The sequence below is a fragment of the Scaptodrosophila lebanonensis genome, unplaced genomic scaffold, assembly GCF_003285725.1.
Source record: "Scaptodrosophila lebanonensis strain 11010-0011.00,11010-0021.00 unplaced genomic scaffold, SlebRS2 tig00000053-arrow-pilon, whole genome shotgun sequence".
In the NCBI taxonomy this organism is placed as follows: Eukaryota; Metazoa; Arthropoda; class Insecta; order Diptera; family Drosophilidae; genus Scaptodrosophila; species Scaptodrosophila lebanonensis.
In genome coordinates, this window is record NW_022060548.1 from 1367778 (window position 1) to 1390653 (window position 22876).

Here is a 22876-nt window from a genome sequence, read left to right on the forward strand (position 1 = left end):
ATTGTTTTCTTGCTTGCTCTGAAACGGTTCAAAATTTCGCAATACACACTCAACACGAAGGTGGTTCAATAAATCATTCTAAAACACAATTAATTGTCAAAATAGGCTGCTCTAGCAGATATCTAACAATCTAACATCGTTTTTCAATGTGATGACATACTTTGTCAATTGGAATCATTGACCAAAAATAATGACAACATCGTCGATCGTTGATTTCTGGATTACTAGCCTCAAGTGGTTAAATAAACAATTCAAACTCGATGCCAAAAGTATATTTTACTTGTATAGGATTTGCTTTGAATTTGATATAGAAATGTTGAAATATTAATACTATATACATTTGAAAGTATATTGCGATGTGAATGGTAGGAATTCTAAAAACAAACTACTGAATGAAGGATAACTAGGAAGTTATGAACCAAAACGAATACATAAGTGTTTATACTTTCTGCTTTTTGTTTAGACTTTAAATCACCAACATTTCAAACTTGATTTCAAAAGTATATTTTACTTGTTTAGGATTTGCTTTGAATTTTATGTAGAATTGTTGAAATATTGATACTACAAGTATACTATTAGGTCGAGCTATTGCGATGTAAATAGCAGCAATTCTAAAAACAAACTACTGAATGATCCTAATTGTGAATAAGCTTAAACTTTTTGCTTTTTGTTGAAACTTTAAACTACCCTCGATGATAAAACACTTTTCCACTTAATTTTTTTTTTTTTTTTTTTTTTTTTGTAATTTACAACACGCTTGCAAGCAACAAACGGCAACAGAACAACACACCTAGACACACACACACACATGCACATACTTCGTGTGTGTACAACACATAAAAACAAAACAGCATCCATGCTTGCTTCCTTGCGTTGCCACTGGCAATGTGATGTGGCAACACTGGCAAGCTGTGGCAGTTGCTATCGCGTTGCCAACCAACGCAACCACTGATGCGTCTGATGGCTGATGGCTGACGGTGCTGATGGGGGGAGGAAGGCGGCGCTCAGGTCGAGCTATCGAGGCTGCCGAGTGTTGAAAAAAATTCATTCATTCATGCGTTCCCTTACGCCGTGTTTTTCCTTTCGCATATGCGTGCATATGTGTGTTCTCTCTGTGTGTGTAAATACGTTGCTGCTAGGCACACACACACACACACACACACACTCCACTGGTATGTGTTGTATTTTGTATGAGTTTGTATGTTGATTTGATTGGATTTGATTTAATTTTCCAATTGAAAACACTTTATCATATGTCTATGTATGTATGTATGTCCATTCGTCTTACACTCGTGTTGTGCAAGCGCTAGAACAACAACAACAACAACAAGAGCGTAGCTATCACTTTACATAAGCAAGCTGAGTTATGATGGATACCTGATATCTATGTTTGTCTTATTACGTGCCAGATTTTATGCCTAGACAACCAGCAGAAGACAAATTGGCAAAAGTCGACTGACAAATGTGCGTTGACAAAATTGCTGGCGAGGTGGGGCAGACGAGAGGTGCGGACTGTGATTTTCACTTGACTTCAGGAGCTCTAAGCAAAGACAAAGAAAAACATCAGTCGGAATATTAATAGCTATTTCAGGCAGGGCTCGTTTATCTCATTAAATTATAATACGTTAATTGGATACTATGTGTGTGTGCCAAGTGCCAAATGCCAAAAAGCAGAAATGAGACATAATAAATAGAACTACTATTATGTTTGTCTGTATGAACGCCTAGATATCAAAAGGTAGTATGTAGTATCTATACAAAACATCAGTTGTAGACTCGTTTAAGCAAAATGCAGATGAAGTTTATGTTGTTTTGACGTTATACACATTTTCCTCATACTTTATATATGTATGTACTGTGGTACACAAGGAGTAAAAGGATGTATTAGTTCCATATTTTTCGTAGAAATCTTTTATGTAGAAATCCTTTGTGGGGAATATGTGTACACGCAGATATTCTATGGGTTCCCCCAACCCGACACTCTCTTCGAATGATTGATAATGAAATATTCGTTGCTTTTATAAATGCAGCAAATATAAGCCGTACTTTACAACAGTTTGACAATAAATATTTATACAATAACCAGCAAGAATAGTCAATGCATATTAATTTTTATATAATTTCTTCTTCTCTTTCGCGTCACAGCAACTTTTCCGCTCACAGAATCCCGGTCTTGCGGCCGCTGCCACAAATGCTGCTGCTGCCGCTGCGGCTGCAGCTGCGGCGGCCACCTCGGCAGCCAGTGCTGTCCCGCCCGGTGCACCAAATGGGACGATGCAGCCACAACAACAAATGCAAATGGCCGCCGCCTCACATCAATTTCTGACCGCCCAACAGAATGCCGCGTATGCGGCGCAACAGGCCACGTCGTATGTCATTAATCCGGGACAGGAGGCCGCTCCGTATCTGGGCATGATAGCCGCGGCACAAATGCCACCCTACTACGGGGTGGCGCCATGGGGCATGTATCCGGGTAATCTGATACCACAGCAGGGCACACAGCCACGACGACCCTTAACACCGTCACAACAGGGCGCCGAAAATCAATCGTACCAGGTAAGTTGGCAATGTGTGTGTGTGTGTGTGTGTGGGGATGTGTGTGTGGGTGGGAGAGCGAATTATGCAATTGTTGCACACTTGTGAGTGGACGATGGGACAATTCCTGTTGTACATACTCAAAGCATACATAAGGCTGTACAAAATGAACAAAAAATAAAAAATAAATAAAGCTTTGGCTGTGTATTTTACATGTAACATAAGAAAACAAGAAAACTGTGTACATTCACTGCACATAGACTAGACCAATTGGCAAAGGAAGAAGAGGAGAGGAATTGGAAGGATTGGTGGGATTGTTGATATTTCAAGCAAAGACATTTATTTAAATACATTTAAATTAAAGTTATTTAATACTATATATTTGCTGCTTTACTATATATCAGACAAACAACTATTTACTCTACGATGTACAAATATTATTCAATAATATTAATATCAACAATCTCACGCAAGACTCTGGACTATCTGTAAAATTCACAACGAGTTGTCTTTTAGACATTGTACATGCTGCCGCCTACATTCAAATAAAATCTATACACATAAAAAAGAAGACATGCTACTGTATATAAACATTTGCAAAATAACGCCAATATACCACCGAATACCTAAAACGTTGTATTTTTCTCTCTCTTCTTTTCTTTTTCCTACATAACTACATCATAACCAACATAAATAATCGAACACACAAAACAAATATATATCAAATATACCGCAAAATACCTTAACCCTGTACAAAACAAATATGCAAATTGTAAACCAAAAAAAAAAAAAAATCATGCGTGCCATGATCACACAAAAGGTCATACCGGCCTTCTTCGATCAGAGCGGCTCGCTTGTAATGGGACCACGGACCGGCACACCAATGCGCCTTGTTAGCCCAGCACCGGTGTTGGCTGTGCCTCCGGGCGCGGCACGCGCCGGTCCACCACCACCACAGGGGCCACAACTCTATCCGCCACAGCCACAGACGGCACAACAGAATCTCTACTCACAGCAGAATGGTTCCAGTGTCGGAGGTAAGTGAAGAGAAATGCTTTCAATATACCAATACTCCTAGATGGCATAATAGCTTTGCAAAAATCAATATAAAATAAGATTCTAGAAGAGCTTTACGAGAGATGCTGGATTTAAAGGAAACGTGATTTTTCCTTAAAGATTCCAGAAAACTCAGTATACACTTAGTTGCCCTTAAATTGTGCGACTAGTTTATGGGTTATGGCAATATATTTACTTATTGATTCAAATAAAATATTTGTATGATTTCCTATACATATTTGGGACATTTGTAATTATTATTATTTAATTATTAATTAATTATTTAATTATGCCGTCTAGGGTACTTACATGCTCATAAAATAGGTTGTAATCTATATAAATAGTGCATTATTGTCATACAACTGTTAGTTATACATATTATGTGTATTATGGTCGGAAGACATTGTAAATGAGTTGTGAACCTAAAGCAATAGTTTATGTACAAACTGCCAACCACTGTAAGTTAAGGCCATATTGTCTCTGTCTCATGTATAAATTAACGCGAATATCTGCTGCTAAAGCCTTGTTAGTTGTCATCTTCTTCGTTGTCAGCGTCGTCGTCGTCGTTGTAGCCGTCGTTGCACTCACACACAATTACAACCATATTGTTAATCTCTTTGCTAACCAAATCCCATTAAACACGGTGCTCAACATTTTGTAAGCTTCATGTCGTCGCTGTTGCTGTTGTTGTTGTTGCCATCACCATCATCATACGATATGAACGGGCCACATTTTCATTTCATAATCGCTGTGCTTACAAAATTTGGCTACTGCTCCCAACGATTACACAGACAATAATTGCGTATTTATGGCATATAAACAGCAATTTTCACATAGCTTCAAGTACAACAACAACAACACAGCAGCAAAAACAGAAATAACAGCAGCAAATTGTTGCCTTGAAAACAATAGCGAATGGTATTGTTATTATAATTATTATAACGCCCCAGATAGACTTTCACTTGACGCATGTCTAACTCTGACGCTAACCAGGCACCCAGGGACCACCCCTAGCATCCCCCAGCCTGGGAGGATGTTCGAATATGTGTACATATATCCATGGATAGTTGTAAATGATTTCTAATGCCATTTATAATTTAAATTGCATCTATTTTAATTTAATTTCTATTCTGGTCCGTTGGGGCGCAATGTGCGCGAAACACATTTGCATTCAGATCAGAAATATTAGCATAGTGGATTAATATTTTGAAATATTATTTCAATATTTGATAGAACTGCGCACAATATTCGATTTATGATGCAAGTATAAACTGAATTCAAATGAAATTATAACTCTTGAAAAAAATAGTACATTTTATAAATTATAAATATTGCAAAATTTGAAAAACAAAGTCTTTAAATCAAGTGCAGTACAGCGATATGTTCAATCATAAAAATCTGGACGAAAATTTGAATAAAAAAAAATTAACTACTAACTTAGAAGGTCAACACAACAGACGTTTAAGAAATAAACGAATGGCTACGCGCCAGCCATTGCAACATAACCTATAAGATCTAAGTCTTTATTAAGAACTTTATTACAACTTCCCCAATTTCTTTAAAAAAAAGAAACCCATAATAAAAATTTTAAAGTTTTTGCAATTTAAAATTTCCTACCCATTATATTTTGGTATTTTCATAAAGTTTACATTTCCCATCAAGCGGATAAATCTGTATGACAAAATATTTGCCATATATGAGACATATTAAGATGTTCGATATTATCAACAAGTTATAGGTATTTTGCATCCTTCAATTTTTGTTCAATTTTTTTTTTTACGCAAAGTGATGATATTAGCATATCATTTGCCAATAAAAATTCCTCAAGTGCTCCAAAATTTCACTTTTTTTGGAGGGAAATCATAACAGAAAAAAGTATCCTTATAGCTAGACTAATAAACTATTCCTGTCAATATAGACACTTCTTACAGGCCAAGAATAATTGATGAATAAATTGTTAGATTTAAAAAACAAACCAACGTAAGTATTTTAAAGACGACCTTTTCGTAATATATATGAAGCACCGAGTGATAACACTTTAGTAGAAAGGTAGTATCCTCCCTAAAGAAGGTAGTTTCCAACGATGTCGATGATTCAACGGGTTCTACGTAGAAGCAGCACAAGGATATATAAAAAAGGAGACCCAAGAACAAAACACAAACGCTTATAATATTTTACAAGAAACGAGAGCTGTGCGAAATAAAAAAACACTATTTGCCCAACCATTATTCTATTCAAAATGTTATTCACATTCAAATAAACATGGCAGTCAATTTTTCGACACATTTTCGAATTAATTTTAAATGGTTCTATCTTATACCAAATGGAATTACAAAAAAAAAAAAAAATAAATAAATAAACTTGATTCTTAAATCTCATGCCATTTGAAACTTTTGCAAACTGTAATATTAGTCATGAGAACCAAATGTTTGTGTGTAAATTCTTCTTTTCCCCTTTACTTTTCATAAATTTCTAATGTGGCGCAAAATCGTTGCAGAAAACTAACAACAATAATAATAGGAACAACAATTGCATGCAAGCACGCAAAATGTTATTATTGCCACTGCCACAGCTGCAACAACAACAACAACAACAACAAAAGCAGCAACACTAGCAGCAACATCAACAAGCGTACTGAATGACTCTCTTTTCAAAATACAAAAATACATATACAAGTATACGAGACTATATATATTTTCGAAACCATGCGAGCGAGCAACTGACTCATGCAATTTTGAAAGTGGCGGGTGGCGCCAACAGCAGCAACTGCAACAATAATAATAACAACAACAACAACACTTCATATTACAACAACTGGCACACACGCACATACACACACACATATACATTACGTAGTGCACTCGTATGTGCTGAAGTGTTTTAGTTTTGCCGAGTTTTGTGCGCAACAACAATAGAGTTGGCAACATGAGCTTTCCAAGATCCGCAGCTCGCTCCCCCCTTGCTCTAGTGTGGTGGCACGTTGCAAGCTTAGCTGCTGCTGCTAATGCTGCTACTGCTGCTGGGAGTTGTGTGTTATTTGTTATTATTCTTGTTATTGCCAACAACAATTGTTGCAAAATTTATAGAATTTCAAATTATAATTAATAACGTCAGGCGCGCAGAAGAGTTAAGTTTACACCCCTCATATAAAACTATATATATATTTATTTATACTCGCCGCCTCACCAGCCAGCTGCTGCCCAGTACCCTTTCCAAAAACGACAACCGCCGACCCCCATTGGCATTTTCTATTATCGAGCTGCCGAACATTTGAAGCGTGCCCCTCACATTGCATGTTGGCAGCACAGTGCAGTGCATTGCAGCTTAGCTCAGCTCAGCTCCGGGCAATGAAAAGTTATAATTTTGTTGCTACTACTACACTGCAAATAGTTTTTGCCACCACTCCAACCCCTTTGCTGGCTGTTTGTGCGAGCATTTTTGAAAGGGCAGGCGTCTGTAATTTAAGTTGCCATATTTGCATTAAAAACAAAGTTTTTCCTCCAACGCCGGATGTGCGTGCCGCCTCCCCTGCCCTGCTGTCTTGCACATGCATGTGTGTGTGTGTGTGTGTGTATGTGTGTGTATATGTGTGTGTATGTATGTGTGTCTGCGCTTATGAAAATAAGAAATTTAATGCTCACACAAAGTTGAGCGAAACATAAGCGCGCTCAGTTCAGCTCAGCTCTGGCAAATTGCTGTTATGGTTGCGGCTGTAAGCGTCGAAGTAATGCGCGTTAAATGCGCCAAATGGGGAAAGAGAGCTTCAACTTAAATATAGTCCCAACCCCCGCACAACTACGATGGAGCTTACAAAATTAAACCAACGCTTACAAAATGTTTTAATACTCTTACATGTGTGCGCGACATGGAAACCATTACCAGAATGCATGCATATTCGTTACTCGCAGTAGCTTCATTTCGATTGTAGCTAATTAATATAATTATTAATTATGTGAACGTTTGCGATATTACTTTCCAATAGCAATGTGTAGTAGTGATGTAAATATGCATCGATACATCGATGTATCGATTTTTACGTAAGCGATTGTTTTCGATTGGAGGTTTCGATCGATTTTTATAAAAATATCGATGTTGCGGGCATTCCTAAGCAGGGAAATCCCAGCAAATACACAAAAGTAATTAAACTGTGATATGGCTTGTATCAAGAAAAGTGCTAAAGAACTGATTGAAATTTCAAAGTTATTGTGAAATTTAATAACTGTCCAGGATACATGTTAAATAAAGATTAAAAGTGATTAAAAATCTTGCAAATTTTTATGCAATCGAATTAACATGTGCGTGTATGTACATGTTGGGAATAACAACTTACTTTGAAATGGTGTCTTAGCAGTTCTTTAGCAATATGCATTTTAAATATTAGACTTATTAATATAACACATATATTTGAATTAAACATTTTAAAATGAATGCAAATATACGCTCCTAGCTTCTCTTTATACCCCATAACCCCAAAGGGCATAATACCGCTTGATACCGCTCGTCGTTAGCTTCCATCGCTTGTTTTATATTACAAATGTGTTATGAAAAATCTATGTTTCGATGTTAAGTTTTTCGATACATCGCTGCATCGATGTTGCGATTTTCGATTGATGTTCATTTCAGGTTTACATCATATACATGTACATATAGTAGTGGAGAGATTAAGTAGCCACTTTTAATCTCTGTTTAAAAATATAATGCAAGGACACCCTTTAATCCCTCTATCTGAAAATCTATATAACCAAAGAATAAATACTGGAATTACTTTTTGGAATGGTTGCATTTTCTAGTTTAAAGTGCAGCCTGTCTTCGTATTATTGTCTTTTAATATTAATAATGTCAAACTGACAGTCAAAGCCAGATCAGGTCTGGCAGGCAGGCAGAGATGCAACAACTATATTAACAATAAGAAAAATCAATTTGGCCAAATGGACGAACTGGCTGGCCCATAAAAAGCTCTCGCGTGTCTGTGTCGGCTCATTAATGCGCCTGGCACTGGCCTGGCCGCTGATGTCGTCCTCCTCCTGATGTTGGCTGATGTCTGCTCATGGCCGCTGGTCGTCGCTGGTTGATGGTTGATGGTCTGTTGACCGCAGCGCAGCATCAACATTGGGAAGGGGGAGGGGGGAAGGGGGTGTTGGCGAAAGACTTCGGCAGAGTCGCCATTGTGCCGAGCAAATAAAATGGCGGTTAACGACTGACGCAACATTACATAACAGCATATTGTTCAGCCATATTGCCACATCGCCATAGTCGAGCATATTATTTCGTTAATTAATTTCACTTCATATGGCAATTTAATGAAGTTTTTTGAGCCATCATCCACGTAAAAAAAAACGCAACCACGCGCTTTTCATGACATATGAGTGATTACATTTTCATTTTACAATAATTGTTTTCATCAGCATTTTGCATTAAAAACAAAATTTAAAGGCGAAAAAAAGAAGCGTAAATGAGGAAAAATTAATTTAAACAGCCATGGCGGCTGCAAATTGCAAACGTGACTTTAAAAACCATTGCCCATGCACGTGTCAAGTAGTGTGGGGGCGATGTGGCATAACAAATCAGAGATTTGGTAGAGGAGAAGGAGAAGGCGGGGCACTCAACCTTCTAACAGGCTCGACAGTTTTTGGCATGACAACTGCACAGAATGCAGACCCACGCACTCAAACAGTCAGTTCGTCAATCAGCCAGGTCGTCAGTCGTGCAGTTTAATTGGCAAAAAATCAATTAAGTGCACCATCGAGCAGGGGCCTAGGCTCTCCGACAACAACGCCACTATTGACATGCTTAGGTAATGCTCGTTACGTAGCCGCTGATTAAAGTGGCACAGAAATCGGTGCGTGTAGGTTGATGGGTATTTCATAATTTAGACTGAAAAAAAGCTAAAGTTACGAAAAATTGAAACACTATAATATCTTTGCCTTTAATTTGAGCTATTTTTAATCTACTTCAAAAAAAGAGAGGAGGTTATCAATTCGTTTGATTTTTTTATTTCTTTTTTTAGTAGTGTTTTTGACCTCGGTGCACTCGACTAGCATGCCCGAATGGTCCAATTTAAATTAAGTCCAGTTCTGACAGTTCCATGAGAAAACAGCATTTTCATACCCTGTACCCGTAGGGTAAAAAGGGTATATTAGGTTTGTGCAAAATATGTAACATGCAGAAGGAAGCATCTCCGACCCCATAAAGTATATATATTCTTGATCAGCATGACGAGAGAAATCGATCTAGACATGTCCGTCCGTCTGTCCGTCTGGATGAACGCAAGGATCTCAGAAACTGTAAAAGCTAGAATAACCAAAGTTGGCATCCAGATTCTCCTAGGTCCGAGAAAGGACGAGTTTATTTTTTTAAAAATTAATTTTTCATTTTTAGTGCCTGTTCATTTGTTTTGTTTAGTTTGAAGTCGGTTTTTTTTGTTTTGTGAAAATTCTTGTTTATCCACAGCAAAATATTGCTCAAACAAAATCCTAGAACTGGTCGAATATACTAATCAATGCCACAATTTAAGGCGAGAGTTGCTTGCGTACCTATGTCGCCTAAGTTGCTTACATTTTAATTAGAGACACAGACCGTTATGCTATAGACATTTAGTGTCGTCTAACCTGCATTTGACGCTCTGCTGCTGCCAAACAAACCCAAATCGACTCAAATTCTCAGCGGCTAAGCAAAGCCATAAGAACAACATGGAAACAGCCATTGGGCCGAGCCTCAATTGCAATTAGCATTAAAAACAACTTGAACCGACAGCCCCACTAAGGTGGAAAATGAACGACATTGCTGGCTTTTGCTTCTCACATGGCACAGGGCACGGCTTATGAGCACATTTTCTGGTCCGGCCTGGCCAGAGGCAGCCCGACAGTTGCTGTTGGTTTAGGTTAGTTACCAGGCAGGGGTACATGACTGGCAACGTGCTATGTCTGTGTGTGTGTGTCCTCCTGCCGGACTACCTGCCTGTCAGTCCATCAGTTATCATTCTCATTTACAAGCAACAAACGGCGATGCAACAGCCCCAAGAGCTCATTATAAAGTGCAATCGAAGGACGAAGACAGAAGTCAAACGACAGGAGACTAGAAGTCGGCTTCACTTTAGCACAAGCCTCAATACACATTAGAAGTGAAAAGCAACACCATCTCCCCTACAAGTCGAAGTATGCAAATAAATACTGTACATATTTCTTGTTTTTACTATATTGCTTTGATGTTTGCAATATTGAGGAATTCGGAATTGATTGCATATCTGAAATTTGCATTTCAATGGGATATTAAAGTTGCAGTTGAAAGGAAAAGTTGCTACTTCTTGTAAGAGAATAAATAAAGTACTATCTAGAAAAAAATTAATAACTTGCATTTGTACACGTAAATGGTACTCAGAGCTGTGCTGTTCCGTTTTTGGTAAAATCTTTTCCTATTAGCAATATTAGAGATTTATCTACCAGTCGTCAACTAACATTTTAAATAAGTCTCATAATTAAGCGAAGGATTTGTTGAATACCAAGATTTCTAAGTAGTTGAAGTTAATCTGGATCGAAATTTCTTTGAAAACGAAGAGTTAAAATGCAAGTTATAATTAATAAAAATTCCCAGTATTGGAAATAGTTGCTGTTTAAAACGTATTTAAATATTCCATAAATGTCAATCCAGCTCCCTTAATTGAACACTTAAATACAATATAATTAAATAACATTAATCTTGAATACAAGTATACCATAGGTAGATCATGCTTTCGTCTTTTTATTTACATATTTATTCAAAATTATTTTCTAATTATTATTTTTCAATTTATATTGAATACTTTTTGAGTTGGCATTTTTCTCTTACAATTCTTCTATTTTAATTTTTTCGCTTACCATTCTTCTGCCACAATTCTTCTGTAAGTTTTCAATTCTTCTTTTACATTTTATCTTCAACACTTCATTTTTAACAGTTTATCTCTTACAGTTCTCCTTTTTAATTCTACAATTCTTCATTTTTTTCTTCCTTATTTTACAATAGTTCTGCTACAATTCTTTTATAATCTTAATTTTAATTAAAACTTAAGTAACTGCCCTTACAAATTGTTTTTAAAATAAAAGTTCTATATCTACTTAATAGATAAGTATTTAATATAGGGATATACATTTGTGCTTTGCCATTCTACCAACTTATTTAACTTTGTCAGCGCAGCAATTGAAGTGTATGATGGGAGTACAATGTCAAAGAGGCATTTTAATGGAGATTATATTGTTTTAAGTGGCTGCAACTGCAACTGCAACTTGGGGTGTGTCTGACTGCCACATTAACCCCCCAGCTACCCAAGAAGGCGTAGGTGTGTGCGTGTGTCTGGCTGCCAGACAAGCTGCAATTACAAACGTTAATGCGCACACAATGACAAGGAAAGCAACGACGATTGCTGCGACCCACTGCTGCTCCTGCTCCTGCTTCTGACATCAGCTACAGCAGCAGGACGAGAGGAGAGGAGGGGATGGTGGCCACGCACACAGCTTGACTTTGCAGCCCAAAAGCAAAGCCAGACCATTGAGGCATATGCCAAGGCAAGAGCCTGTTGAGACCAGGCACCGGGCACAGGAGTAGAAATGCGGCAGGGCTACGTAGGAGGAGGTTGGCAGGAGCGAAGCTGCTACCGATAGCAGATTATTATGCACACCTTTCACATGTTGGCAACATGTGATTGCATTACCGATGCTGCCGTTTGTTGCCGTTGCAGATGTTGTAGTTGTTGTTGTTGTTGTTGTTGCTGCTGCTGATGGGGACGCGCAAAAAGTGAAAGCGCAGAGGCGACGACGCCCTCAAGCCAGGCAAGGCCGATGCCGCAAATGCAACCCCACAAAACCAAAAACCACTTTACATGAGCTGCACTCTCTTGTTGTTGCCACCGTTGTTGTTAATACTGTTGTTGTTACTGTTGTTGTTGCCACCGTTGTTGATGCTGCTGCAGACAACGACAACGACGATGACTACCGACGACATTGTTGCACGGCGGCTTTTGTGCAAATGAATTCGTTTATTCTGTAAAATGTCAATTGCTTTTGCTGCACATTGTTGTCATGTGTCGAGATATTCTTGTAGCTGTTGTTGCTCTTGTTGGTGCTCTTGTTGTTGTTGTTGTTGTTGTTGTTCTGCTGACGCGATACCTGGCTCGAAAAATTTTCAGTTAGCAAACAATCTCAGGCATTTCATTTCCTTTTGCAATTTAAAACAAGAAAGGAATGCTAAAGTCGAGCAGGCTCAACTCTTAAATACCCTGTACCACCCCACAAAAAAGTAATTAAATAAATTAAATTAATTAACTAAATTAATTTAATTAATTAACTAAATTAAATATAAAATATTCCATGCATGCATACATACATTTACAATTACATCAGAATCGTGTCTATGCGTGTTTGTGTACTTGTACATATGTATGTATGTGTGCATTGAGCCTGGTTATATGGCTATAACTTTCTTTCCGATCATTCTATCATAATGAGACTTGGTATACGGTTATATAATTACTAACCTAATGTGACTACCAAATTTTAGTTCAAAATTCCAAGAATTACGGGAGTTATAGAAAATCGTTAATAGGGGGGGAGTGGGGGGGTGGATCAGAAAAAATGAACAAACTCGTCCTTTCTCGGTCTCAGGAGAATCTGTATACCAAGTTTGGTTATTCTAGCTCTTATACTTTCGGAGATCCTTGCGTTCATACAGACAGACAGACAGACGGACAGACAGACGGACAGACGGACAGACGGACAGACGGACATGGCTATATCGACTCGGCTTGTCATGCTGATCAAGAATATATATACTTTGTGGGGTCTACCAAGCCTCCTTCTGTGTGTTCCATGTGCACTCGCACTAAACTAATATACCCTTGTACCCTTTGGGTACAGGGTATAAAAATGCAATACTTTTTTAATTTTTTTTCTTGACTCAAATATTGGAAAGTAAAGGATTTTGTTTAACGATTTCATTCAAGAAACTTCAAACTGAAGTAAATTTTATGAATCGAGTGTGATTAATAATAAAAATATTCATTTAAATGCGAGCGAGACAACTTTATTTATAAAAGGCGGCTACTCCTCCACTTAATGAAATGGTTTATCAAAATATAATCCGGAGTGCAAGCCGGTTTCCTTTTAACGAAGATTTCTGCAGCGCCATGAATAAATTGAACAAACTCTTAAGATTTTAACCTCACAGTTCTTGTCCATTGCAGACCAAATTTCTTACTCAATTCATTCAATTATTTGAAGAAACATATAAAATGATTCCACACCTAGAAAAAGCATACACTTGACAATTTCTAAATGAATTTCGTCCGAAAAAGAACAAAATACACCTAATGCTGTTTTTACACGGTAGGTTGATTCCAGAAAAAGTCGTGTAAAAAAGACATTGATCATACTATATGTTATTTAAAATGTAAAATAAAATATAAAATATGTTTAATTTTGAAACCGTGTTTAATTAGAAGAAAAGAAAAAGACTGTTTAAAAAATTTTAGGTGTATACAATTGTTTATTGTTATTTTTTTTTTTAAGCCATATAAAGAAGACTTCAAAGATATAATTCTTATGAGTTCCCTTACCCTTCTTTTCATGGGTAGGGCTGAACTTGCTTTCATAAACTGGTTTGGTATCTTAAATATGGGTAAAATCTTTTTTGCTTCTGCCAGTTTCCTCAGCCAACGCCATCCGCAAGCTGATAGAGGCTGATAGAGGCTTTAAAATAATTTGAATAAAATATCCAAGAAAGCATTTTAGGAAGGCAATAGAAGATGTAAAAAGTCCCCTTTCATGACTCTTTTAAATAGCCCTGCTTATTCGTTATGTGATAATCAACTATTCACATTTTACTTAAAACTTGATGTATTTTAGGTTGCTCTTAAATATGTTCCCTGCTACGAATGCGCGCAGCACTAATTATATTTTTTTTGGCAGGTGTGTGGGCAGAAAATTAAACGCCGTTTCCATAGCCTACTTAAGTGCGCTTACAAACTTGCCAAGAGCTTTGCACAATAGTTTCAGGTCACAAAAGTTGCTGGCATCAGATGGCTTCCGCCGCACACGCATAGGTGAGAGTGTGTGAGTGTGTGTGCGCACATTTTAATGCGTTTTCACTTTTTTGTTTCGACACACGCCTAGCTACACTATTTGCAGAAGCGCACGTCGTCTGTCTGTCTATGTGTATGTAGGCGAGCTATAGACAAACATACGAGCACACACACACAGCAACTGTAGAAGTGTGTGGGTGTGCGTGTGCATAATGTGCACGTGTGTGCATTTATAATTCATAAAATCATTACATTAAGCTCGAATGGCACGGGCACCTCCCTCCCCCTGTCCGCCCCTCGTCCTTCGCCTCATAGTCTTGTCGCATTCCGCTCGCTCCAATGTCATTTGTCGTACGTGTGCATAAACCACAAAATGTCGTCTGCAATAAACGTGGCGTCTTTTTAATGCCACTGCACACACACTGAACAACAGAACGCACACACAGCGACAGGCAGACACTAAGACAGACAGACACTAAGACAGACAGACAGTCAGAATGTCCCTCTGCCACTCCCACCAACCAATACACTCATTGTCGCTCTCTCTCGGGCTCTCCTGCCCTCGGTCCCTGGCTGGCTACCCACATGTGTTCATTTGGCAAAGTGTCGTCGTCAACAGCCACGACAAGCGGGGCTACCCATTGCCACCTTATGGACTCGTTCAACATCCTAACTGCATTTACCGTCGCCCTCCACACTTCCCTCTCTCTCTCTCTCTCTCGCTCTCACATTAATTCAAACATATACAATAGAAAGCAGCCAAGTTGGCTTTAAGGCACGTTCAGACTGCATACTTTTGAATAACAACTAAATCCCCAGAAATTCTAATCAGACTAAATATTGTTTAAAAGGCAGAAAGAGAAATGTACATAGGCTTATGAATACTGTAAGTCTAAAAATATTATTATCAGAAATAGCTATTTATAAGTATTTGTTGACACAGAAAAAATAAATTTATACATAGTGTTATACATTGAAAAGGGCTTACTAAAGAACACATCGAACAGACAAACTTCCATTAACCCTTTCAGACCTCACGCCAAACTACCGAATATTTTTTTATGATTTTTTTAAATAAAAGGTCTTTATATTTTATGAAAATATTCCTTCATGGATTTTCAGGGCATCCGTTTAAAATTGTAGGTGAAAAGCATTTATTTATGACTGAAACTCATTTTAAACACTAAAATAATTTTTAAAAAAATTAAAAATTCGGTATTTTTTCTTTTTATTAGCTGTCTTCGTACTTCTGCAGCTTGTTTTGCCAAAACTGAGAAGTTTCTCACTCTTAGGTCTTATTAACATTCGTTAAATATAAATGGAAATATTGTGGTCAGAACCTACCCGCACAATCGATGCATCATGATTGAAAAGGACTTACTAAAGAAAATACAAAACTATAAAGCGATGACTTCTTTATCAGACAAACTTCATTAACAAGGCAATGGACAAAGCCAAAATTCAAAAATGTCCAACTTAGATGTTAGGAAATCATATATTTTAATATGAAAATCAGGCTCTCTGAAGGAACGTAATGATGGTATTCTCAACCGCACAAAACATATATTCCACAGCATTTGCACAGCACTTTTTAGCCGACAATATGCCAACCATTCCCAACCATTCAGTAAACACCGACTCGACAATTATAACGGCAGTGTTGGGAGTTCTAGACCGTCACCGTTACCGTTACCGCTAGCGATACTTCCGCTTTCCCCTTTCAGCCACTACCCCACCTTCCCCACAGCCAGAGCTACAACTGTCTCGACACAAATTGCATGAATAATTCTCTTTTAAATTGCGCAACAACAACAACAACAACGACAAACACAAGAACAAGCTATGGCTATGGCGATGGAAAATGCAACGGCAACAACAACAAAGTCGAGCAAATAAAATAAACAGCCATAGACATTCAGTGATCCAATCCCGCCCGCCCGGTCGCTCCAACACTTTCATTGACTCAAATGGTTTGTTGTTGTGCACACTCGTAGATGTACGGGTACTACCAAAAATAGAATCCCCCGTCCACCACCCACCTGCCAGCCATTAACCAAGTCAGTAACTACAGTCAGCAGCCAGCAGCTGTTTTTCTGCTTTTGGCTGCATTTGAAATGAAATTTAGTCGCGTCTCGTTTTCGTCGTCGTCGCCCCTTCCCCGTCCCCGTCCCCGTCGCCGTCGCCGTCTCTGACGCTCCAAATTAGTTGCAATTTAAATGCAAAAATTAAAAACTTTTTTAGCATCGCTTCTCCAACTTCATCGTCGGCGTTATTATTGTTGTAGCTGTCGTCATCAGCAGCAGCGCCTTCTTCCTCCTCCTCACCATTTCGGCCTGTCTAGTCCTCTGTCTGGCAAATTGTTGTTGTCATTTATTAAGCATTGCATTTTCATTATGTTGCATTTCCATTTCCATTTACAGCCGCCTTGTTGCTACTTTATTTTTCCTCCCCCTCTCTCTCTCTCTCTCTCTCTCTCTTTTTGGTGTGCTTGCAATTAAATGTTTCCTCCACTGCATTTGTCAGAACAAGTGTGAGTGGAATTTTCAGCTGTAAGCAACGTTTTGGCCATTTAAGTTCGGCTTTACTTTGTCAGCAGCAGTCCATATTAATTCAAGGAACCCATTTTTAAACTTATTAAGTTAGTTCAACCACTAGAGGGTTCTAATGTGACTGACAATTATTGCTCTAAAACACAGGCTATGCCTTGCATCAATCAATTTCATTAAAGCCAGCATTCCAATTTGTAGTCATGGGAACTCTGGTTGTCAGGGAATTAAATGAGAAGCTTTTTTCCTGCAATAATCTCAAGCCATTCGAGCAAGGTATTAGATACAAAGGAACAAAGCATTTTTATTAACCTATCCTAGCGTTACAAGTACCAGATTACTTCGAAGTTATTACGCTAGTCATCGCATAATCAGTTCAATGTAATTCCTTTAATTGTTAATTTAATTTAATTACAACTTTAATGTAGTTATTGCTCTCGTTCTTATAGTCATGATCCATTTCATTTAAAACTCAGCTGCCTTCACATCCACAACAAAATATATATTATTTAAGAGTAAATCATTTATGTTCCTTATTTAATTTAAAAATGCGTATTTAACTTTTATTTTAAATGTGTTGACATTCATTTATAAGTATGTAGAGAAATCGTTCGTTCAATTCAGCTTTTCAATGCTCTGCCCACACATTTCTCATTTCGACAAAAAAGCATAATTAATTTATAAATGGAAAATGCTTGCACAACAAGTCGTTATTGGAATACTCTTTAAACATGCACACACACACACATTTAAAAAATGACACGCCCACTTGTAAGCTCTAACGACCTTTTGCCTTAACACCCACATGCATTAGCCAGCTGCCTGAGTAACCTAATATGCTTGTTTTGTGCAACGCACACAAGCACACAAACACACACATACACTGTACAGTGTACACACACCCTTTTTATGGGATATTTCACGCCCTGGCGCTTGCTTTATACATTTTGCAATTAATTTTGCAGCGTTGCCGAGTTACGAGTTACGAGTTACCCAAACGGCTTGTTTGGGTTAATGTGCCGCCATATGCTGCACATAACAAAGTTGCGTGTCACACACACACACACACACACATACACTGATACTATGTAAATTTGCAGCAGTCGATGCACCAAAAAAGTGAATGCAAGTTTTTGGTTTTCCTGTTGTTGCATTGTTCTTCAATTATTTACCAATTAAGTAAATAAGTTATTGGGTGTAGCAAAAAAAAAGTGCTGCATAATTTCAGGCGTCGGCAAACTTTTGCTTATTCGCCATCAGTGTGATGTCTCTGCTTCCTTTTTCCAGCTCATTGCACAACAACTTGTTATAAATCTTTCTCGTCTTCCCTGCTCTATCCTCAGTCCCCTCCGCTCCCTTCTCTATTCTGCCCTTCAGCCTGCGTGTTCGCTTTCACTTGAGGCTCGGCCATACGCAGCAAATCAAATGCCAGTGACATATTACAACATCAATCAAAGCAACGCTCATGTTACTGCTGCGTCTTCTTCTTCCTCTGCCGCTTCTTATTGTTGTTATTATTTCCACTTATTTCCTCAGACGTTGTGCCCGATGCGTCCTCGTTGCAGCTCTTGAGCTTCAGCTCAGCATTACATGCTCTGTGTAGCCTTTAACATATCCTTGGAGACTGGAGCTGCTGTGACACAGCTTTGATTTCTGTATAATGTGACTGGCTCGAGAGAGAGTGTGTGTGTGCGTGTGTGTGGGCTGGGATGGGGACATCACAGTAACTGAAGCTGAACTGTGAACGCATATGTGCGTCGTTAATGGCGACATTATGCCTGCAAGGCGACACTAAACATATGCTGGAATCGAGTCCCAAGTGGCAAAAGGACTAGGTTCCACCCATAACGTGAAAGAGCAAGGACAAGGGGGCCTTTTGCTTATTGTAAGCATGCACATTTATCGCCTTGATGGCAGACAACCCCATTTCCAGTAGTTAAAACCCATCTCTCTACCCGAATTCGAATCTTCCTAAAGGCAACTTTTCATTTTAATAAAAGTGGCTCGAAGAAATGTAGTCCTCAAGAAAAGGATGGTTAGACGTAAAGCTTGCATTTCATTATTAAAAATTACGTTTCATTTTTTCGCACAATAAAAACTGAAATTAAAACTAAAGTTTTATTTTAGACAAAAATGTGAACGATAGAGAAAAGGAGGAAGAGTACTCACTCTTTTATAGTCAGAGAGAAAGAGTAAGGAAGCGTAGAGAAAGAGAAACGTGGAAGAGGTGGTAGAGGGCGTTATTTGATGAATATATGTATTTTCGAAATTTGAATTTACGTCCCAAATTTTAAAACAGGAACTATAATGATAAGTTCTTTGCACTGAAGGAAACCACGAAAGGCAACATTTGACTTTCTTAGAAACTAAAACATTTCTTCAGTTCTTAACTAAAAGCAAGAAGACAAAGTTCTGTTATAATTTTTGTACATTCCTTAGATAGAATTCTGTATTATTCATAAAGTTTGGTGTTTAGTGAGGTGTCGAAGGACCTTTAGTGAAAACTTAAAAAAATGTCAGTTAGGTAGCAGTTCTTAATAAGAATTGTTAGATTTGGTAAAAACTAGCCCCCCTTTATTCTTAACAACAATTGTCTTCTGAAAAGCGGAAGAGAGAGAGAGAGAAAACTCGAGCGACACAATACGCCTAATTCTGTTTTTACACGGTAGATTGATTTCAGAAACAACCGTGTAAAAAAAAGAAACTGATCATATGCAAAAATAGGTGATTGGTTCCTTATCTCAAAAGAAATATATATGCAATTTTTAATTTTCAAACCGTGTTATATCAAAATCGTGTAAAATATTTAAATCTTTCTAAATGTCGTGTAACCATCCATATATTAAATTTTTAATTGTAAAGTGTAAAAACGGCCGTGTAAAAACAGTATTAGGTGTATTCTTTAACTCTAGCTCTAAGTTAAGCCCTACTTATGTCATTTAACCCAGCCACGTAGGGTCTTTGGGAGTAAGGGTAAGGGGTTTGAATAGCTTCTCTGCCCTCCTATGCTATAGTCCCGATTCCAACAGGACACGTTCAGGCAGAGACACTATTGGCAGTTTCTTCCTGCCTCCTGCCTTGCTACAAACTTCAAATTTGGAATTCGGACTCAGAGCGGCTGGTGTGCCTTCCTCTACTGTTGTGGCCGTTAAGTGACGCGTCACCCACGAGGGGGCAATTAAATTTACGAGCAATCAAAATCCGAGCTATCAGAGTATGCGCGCCACTATTAATTAAGGAATATGGCGGCAGTGGCTGCCACTGTTGGCTGATTTCATTTGATGGGGAAACTATAAAATCGCTATTTAGTTTAAGACTGCGATGGCAAATAAAAGCGAAAAGGCGAAACCTTTAATTGACCTCCGATTTCTTCTTCTTCTCAATTGCAGGCCTTGCGCTGAATACCAACTCGTTGACGGGTCGTCGTGACTCCTTCGATCGCACCACCTCCGCCTTCAGTCCCTCAGCAATGGACTACACCAGCAGCAGTGTGGCGGCCGCCAATGTGGTGAACAGCTCGGTGGCTCAGGCGGCTGCAGCCGCCGCCGCAGCCGCTGCACGCGCCAAATGGCCGGGCGCCATGACCAATAATGCCGCGTACGGGGCTTTGGGCGCTGCCGCCGCTGCTGCAGCTGCTGCGGCTTCGGCTGCTTCGGCCAGTCCCATTGGAGCGCCGCTCACGCCACCGCCACCACAGTCATGCCTGATGACCACGAATCGGGCGCCGGGCGCCGAATCTCGCCAGCGCCAACAGATGACCGCTGTCGGTCTGCCCGCCAGCGCTGCCGCCGCTCAAGCCGCGGTGGCTGCAGCGGCCAACAACATGTTTGGATCGAATAGCTCGCTCTTCTCCAATCATTTGGCCATACCGGGAACCACACCGGCGGCTGCGGCCGTCGCTGCAGCAGCTGCTGCCGCCGCAGCTGCGACTTCGCGTCAGGTGGCGGCAGCTGCAGTGGCTGCGGCCGCCACTGGAGGCGCCCCACAGCCGGGCCGGTCGCGTCTCCTCGAGGATTTCAGGAATCAGCGCTACCCGAATCTGCAGTTGCGCGACTTGACGAACCACATTGTCGAGTTCTCGCAGGACCAGCACGGATCGCGTTTCATTCAACAGAAGCTGGAACGGGCCACCGCCGCCGAGAAGCAAATGGTGTTTAGTGAGATTTTGGGCGCTGCCTACAGCCTTATGACCGATGTGTTTGGCAACTATGTCATCCAGAAGTTCTTCGAGTTTGGCACACCCGAGCAAAAGAATACGCTGGGCATGCAGGTCAAGGGGCATGTTTTGCAGCTCGCTCTGCAGATGTATGGCTGTCGTGTCATTCAGAAGGCACTGGAGAGCATCTCCCCGGAACAGCAGCAGGAGATTGTCCACGAATTGGACGGACATGTGTTGAAGTGTGTCAAGGATCAGAATGGCAACCATGTGGTGCAGAAGTGCATCGAATGCGTAGATCCAGTCGCACTCCAATTCATCATCAATGCCTTCAAGGGTCAGGTCTACTCATTGAGCACACATCCCTATGGCTGTCGAGTCATTCAGCGCATTCTCGAGCATTGCACTGCGGAGCAAACGTCTCCCATTCTCGATGAGCTGCATGAGCACACCGAGCAACTGATACAGGATCAATACGGCAACTATGTGATTCAGCATGTCCTGGGTGAGTTTTAAGGATTAACTGGGCAACTATCAGTAAAGTAGTGCTTGAATCCTTGCCTTATCTACAAGTATAACAAATGATCAAACATTCCTCAATTATTTGGGTAGCACAAAGCTTCCTGTATATTCAGTTGTCTTTAAAGGATATTAGCTTGTGTATTCAAACGATTTACAAATTTAGTAAGCTTTAAATGTAGTTGTAGATTTACAAATGGGTCTGTTGAGGGATGCAGATGGTTTCCATTTTATTCGGTTTTGAATATATTCTTTATTATTTATTTCAATATTTAAAGTGTTGATTAACAGATGTTTTCCATTTTATTCTGATTTTTACATATTTTTTCGTTTCAATATTTAAAGTGTTGATTAACAGAATGCCCTTAAAATGTTTACACCACTCTGCCTAATTTTCAGGGACTGTAATCATTATAAGTGTTATTAAACAAATTACGAAATAATGATTATTTTTTTAATTTTATTAATTCGCTCACAATTTAATGATTAATTTTGAGTATTACTTTAAAAATTAACCCATAATCATTATTGCCGAGCAAAAAAATAAAACTTATAAAATAATGATTATTCTTCGAGTTTTATATTTTTGATCAAATTCAATTGAAATGTTGTCTGTTTCATAAGGTTTAAGGACAAAATTCATATATATCCCTAATCAGTGAGTCAAGGCGCACATTTTTAATTAATTTATTAATTTTTAAATTGCAAATTGCATTAGTAATTTTAGTTTACTGATTAGAGTTAAAAGTGTTCTAAAGATTCAGAATAATCGAAGAAATCGGGTTTCTAGCATTATTATAATCCCTAATTGTTCCCTTCATTTTGCAGAGCATGGCAAACAGGAGGATAAGTCCATATTGATCAACAGTGTGCGTGGCAAGGTGTTGGTTCTCTCGCAGCACAAGTTCGCCTCGAATGTGGTGGAGAAGTGCGTGACTCACGCCACCCGTGGTGAGCGCACGGGCCTCATCGATGAGGTCTGCACGTTCAACGACAAGTAAGTCTCGCCATCAGCCA

At 39.0% G+C, this 22876-nt stretch overlaps 1 protein-coding gene across 3 annotated transcripts in view; it reads left to right on the forward strand.

The window, feature by feature from the left end:
- Window positions 1-22876, forward strand: part of LOC115624234 (maternal protein pumilio) — a 192795-nt gene that overhangs the window by 164454 nt on the left and 5465 nt on the right. For all 3 annotated transcript variants that reach the window (XM_030518851.1, XM_030518853.1, XM_030518852.1), the window contains 4 exons: window positions 2146-2556; window positions 3356-3572; window positions 20574-21845; window positions 22688-22856. In XM_030518851.1, the coding sequence (XP_030374711.1) occupies window positions 2146-2556; window positions 3356-3572; window positions 20574-21845; window positions 22688-22856 (2069 nt within the window). The remainder of the gene's footprint in view (window positions 1-2145; window positions 2557-3355; window positions 3573-20573; window positions 21846-22687; window positions 22857-22876) is intronic.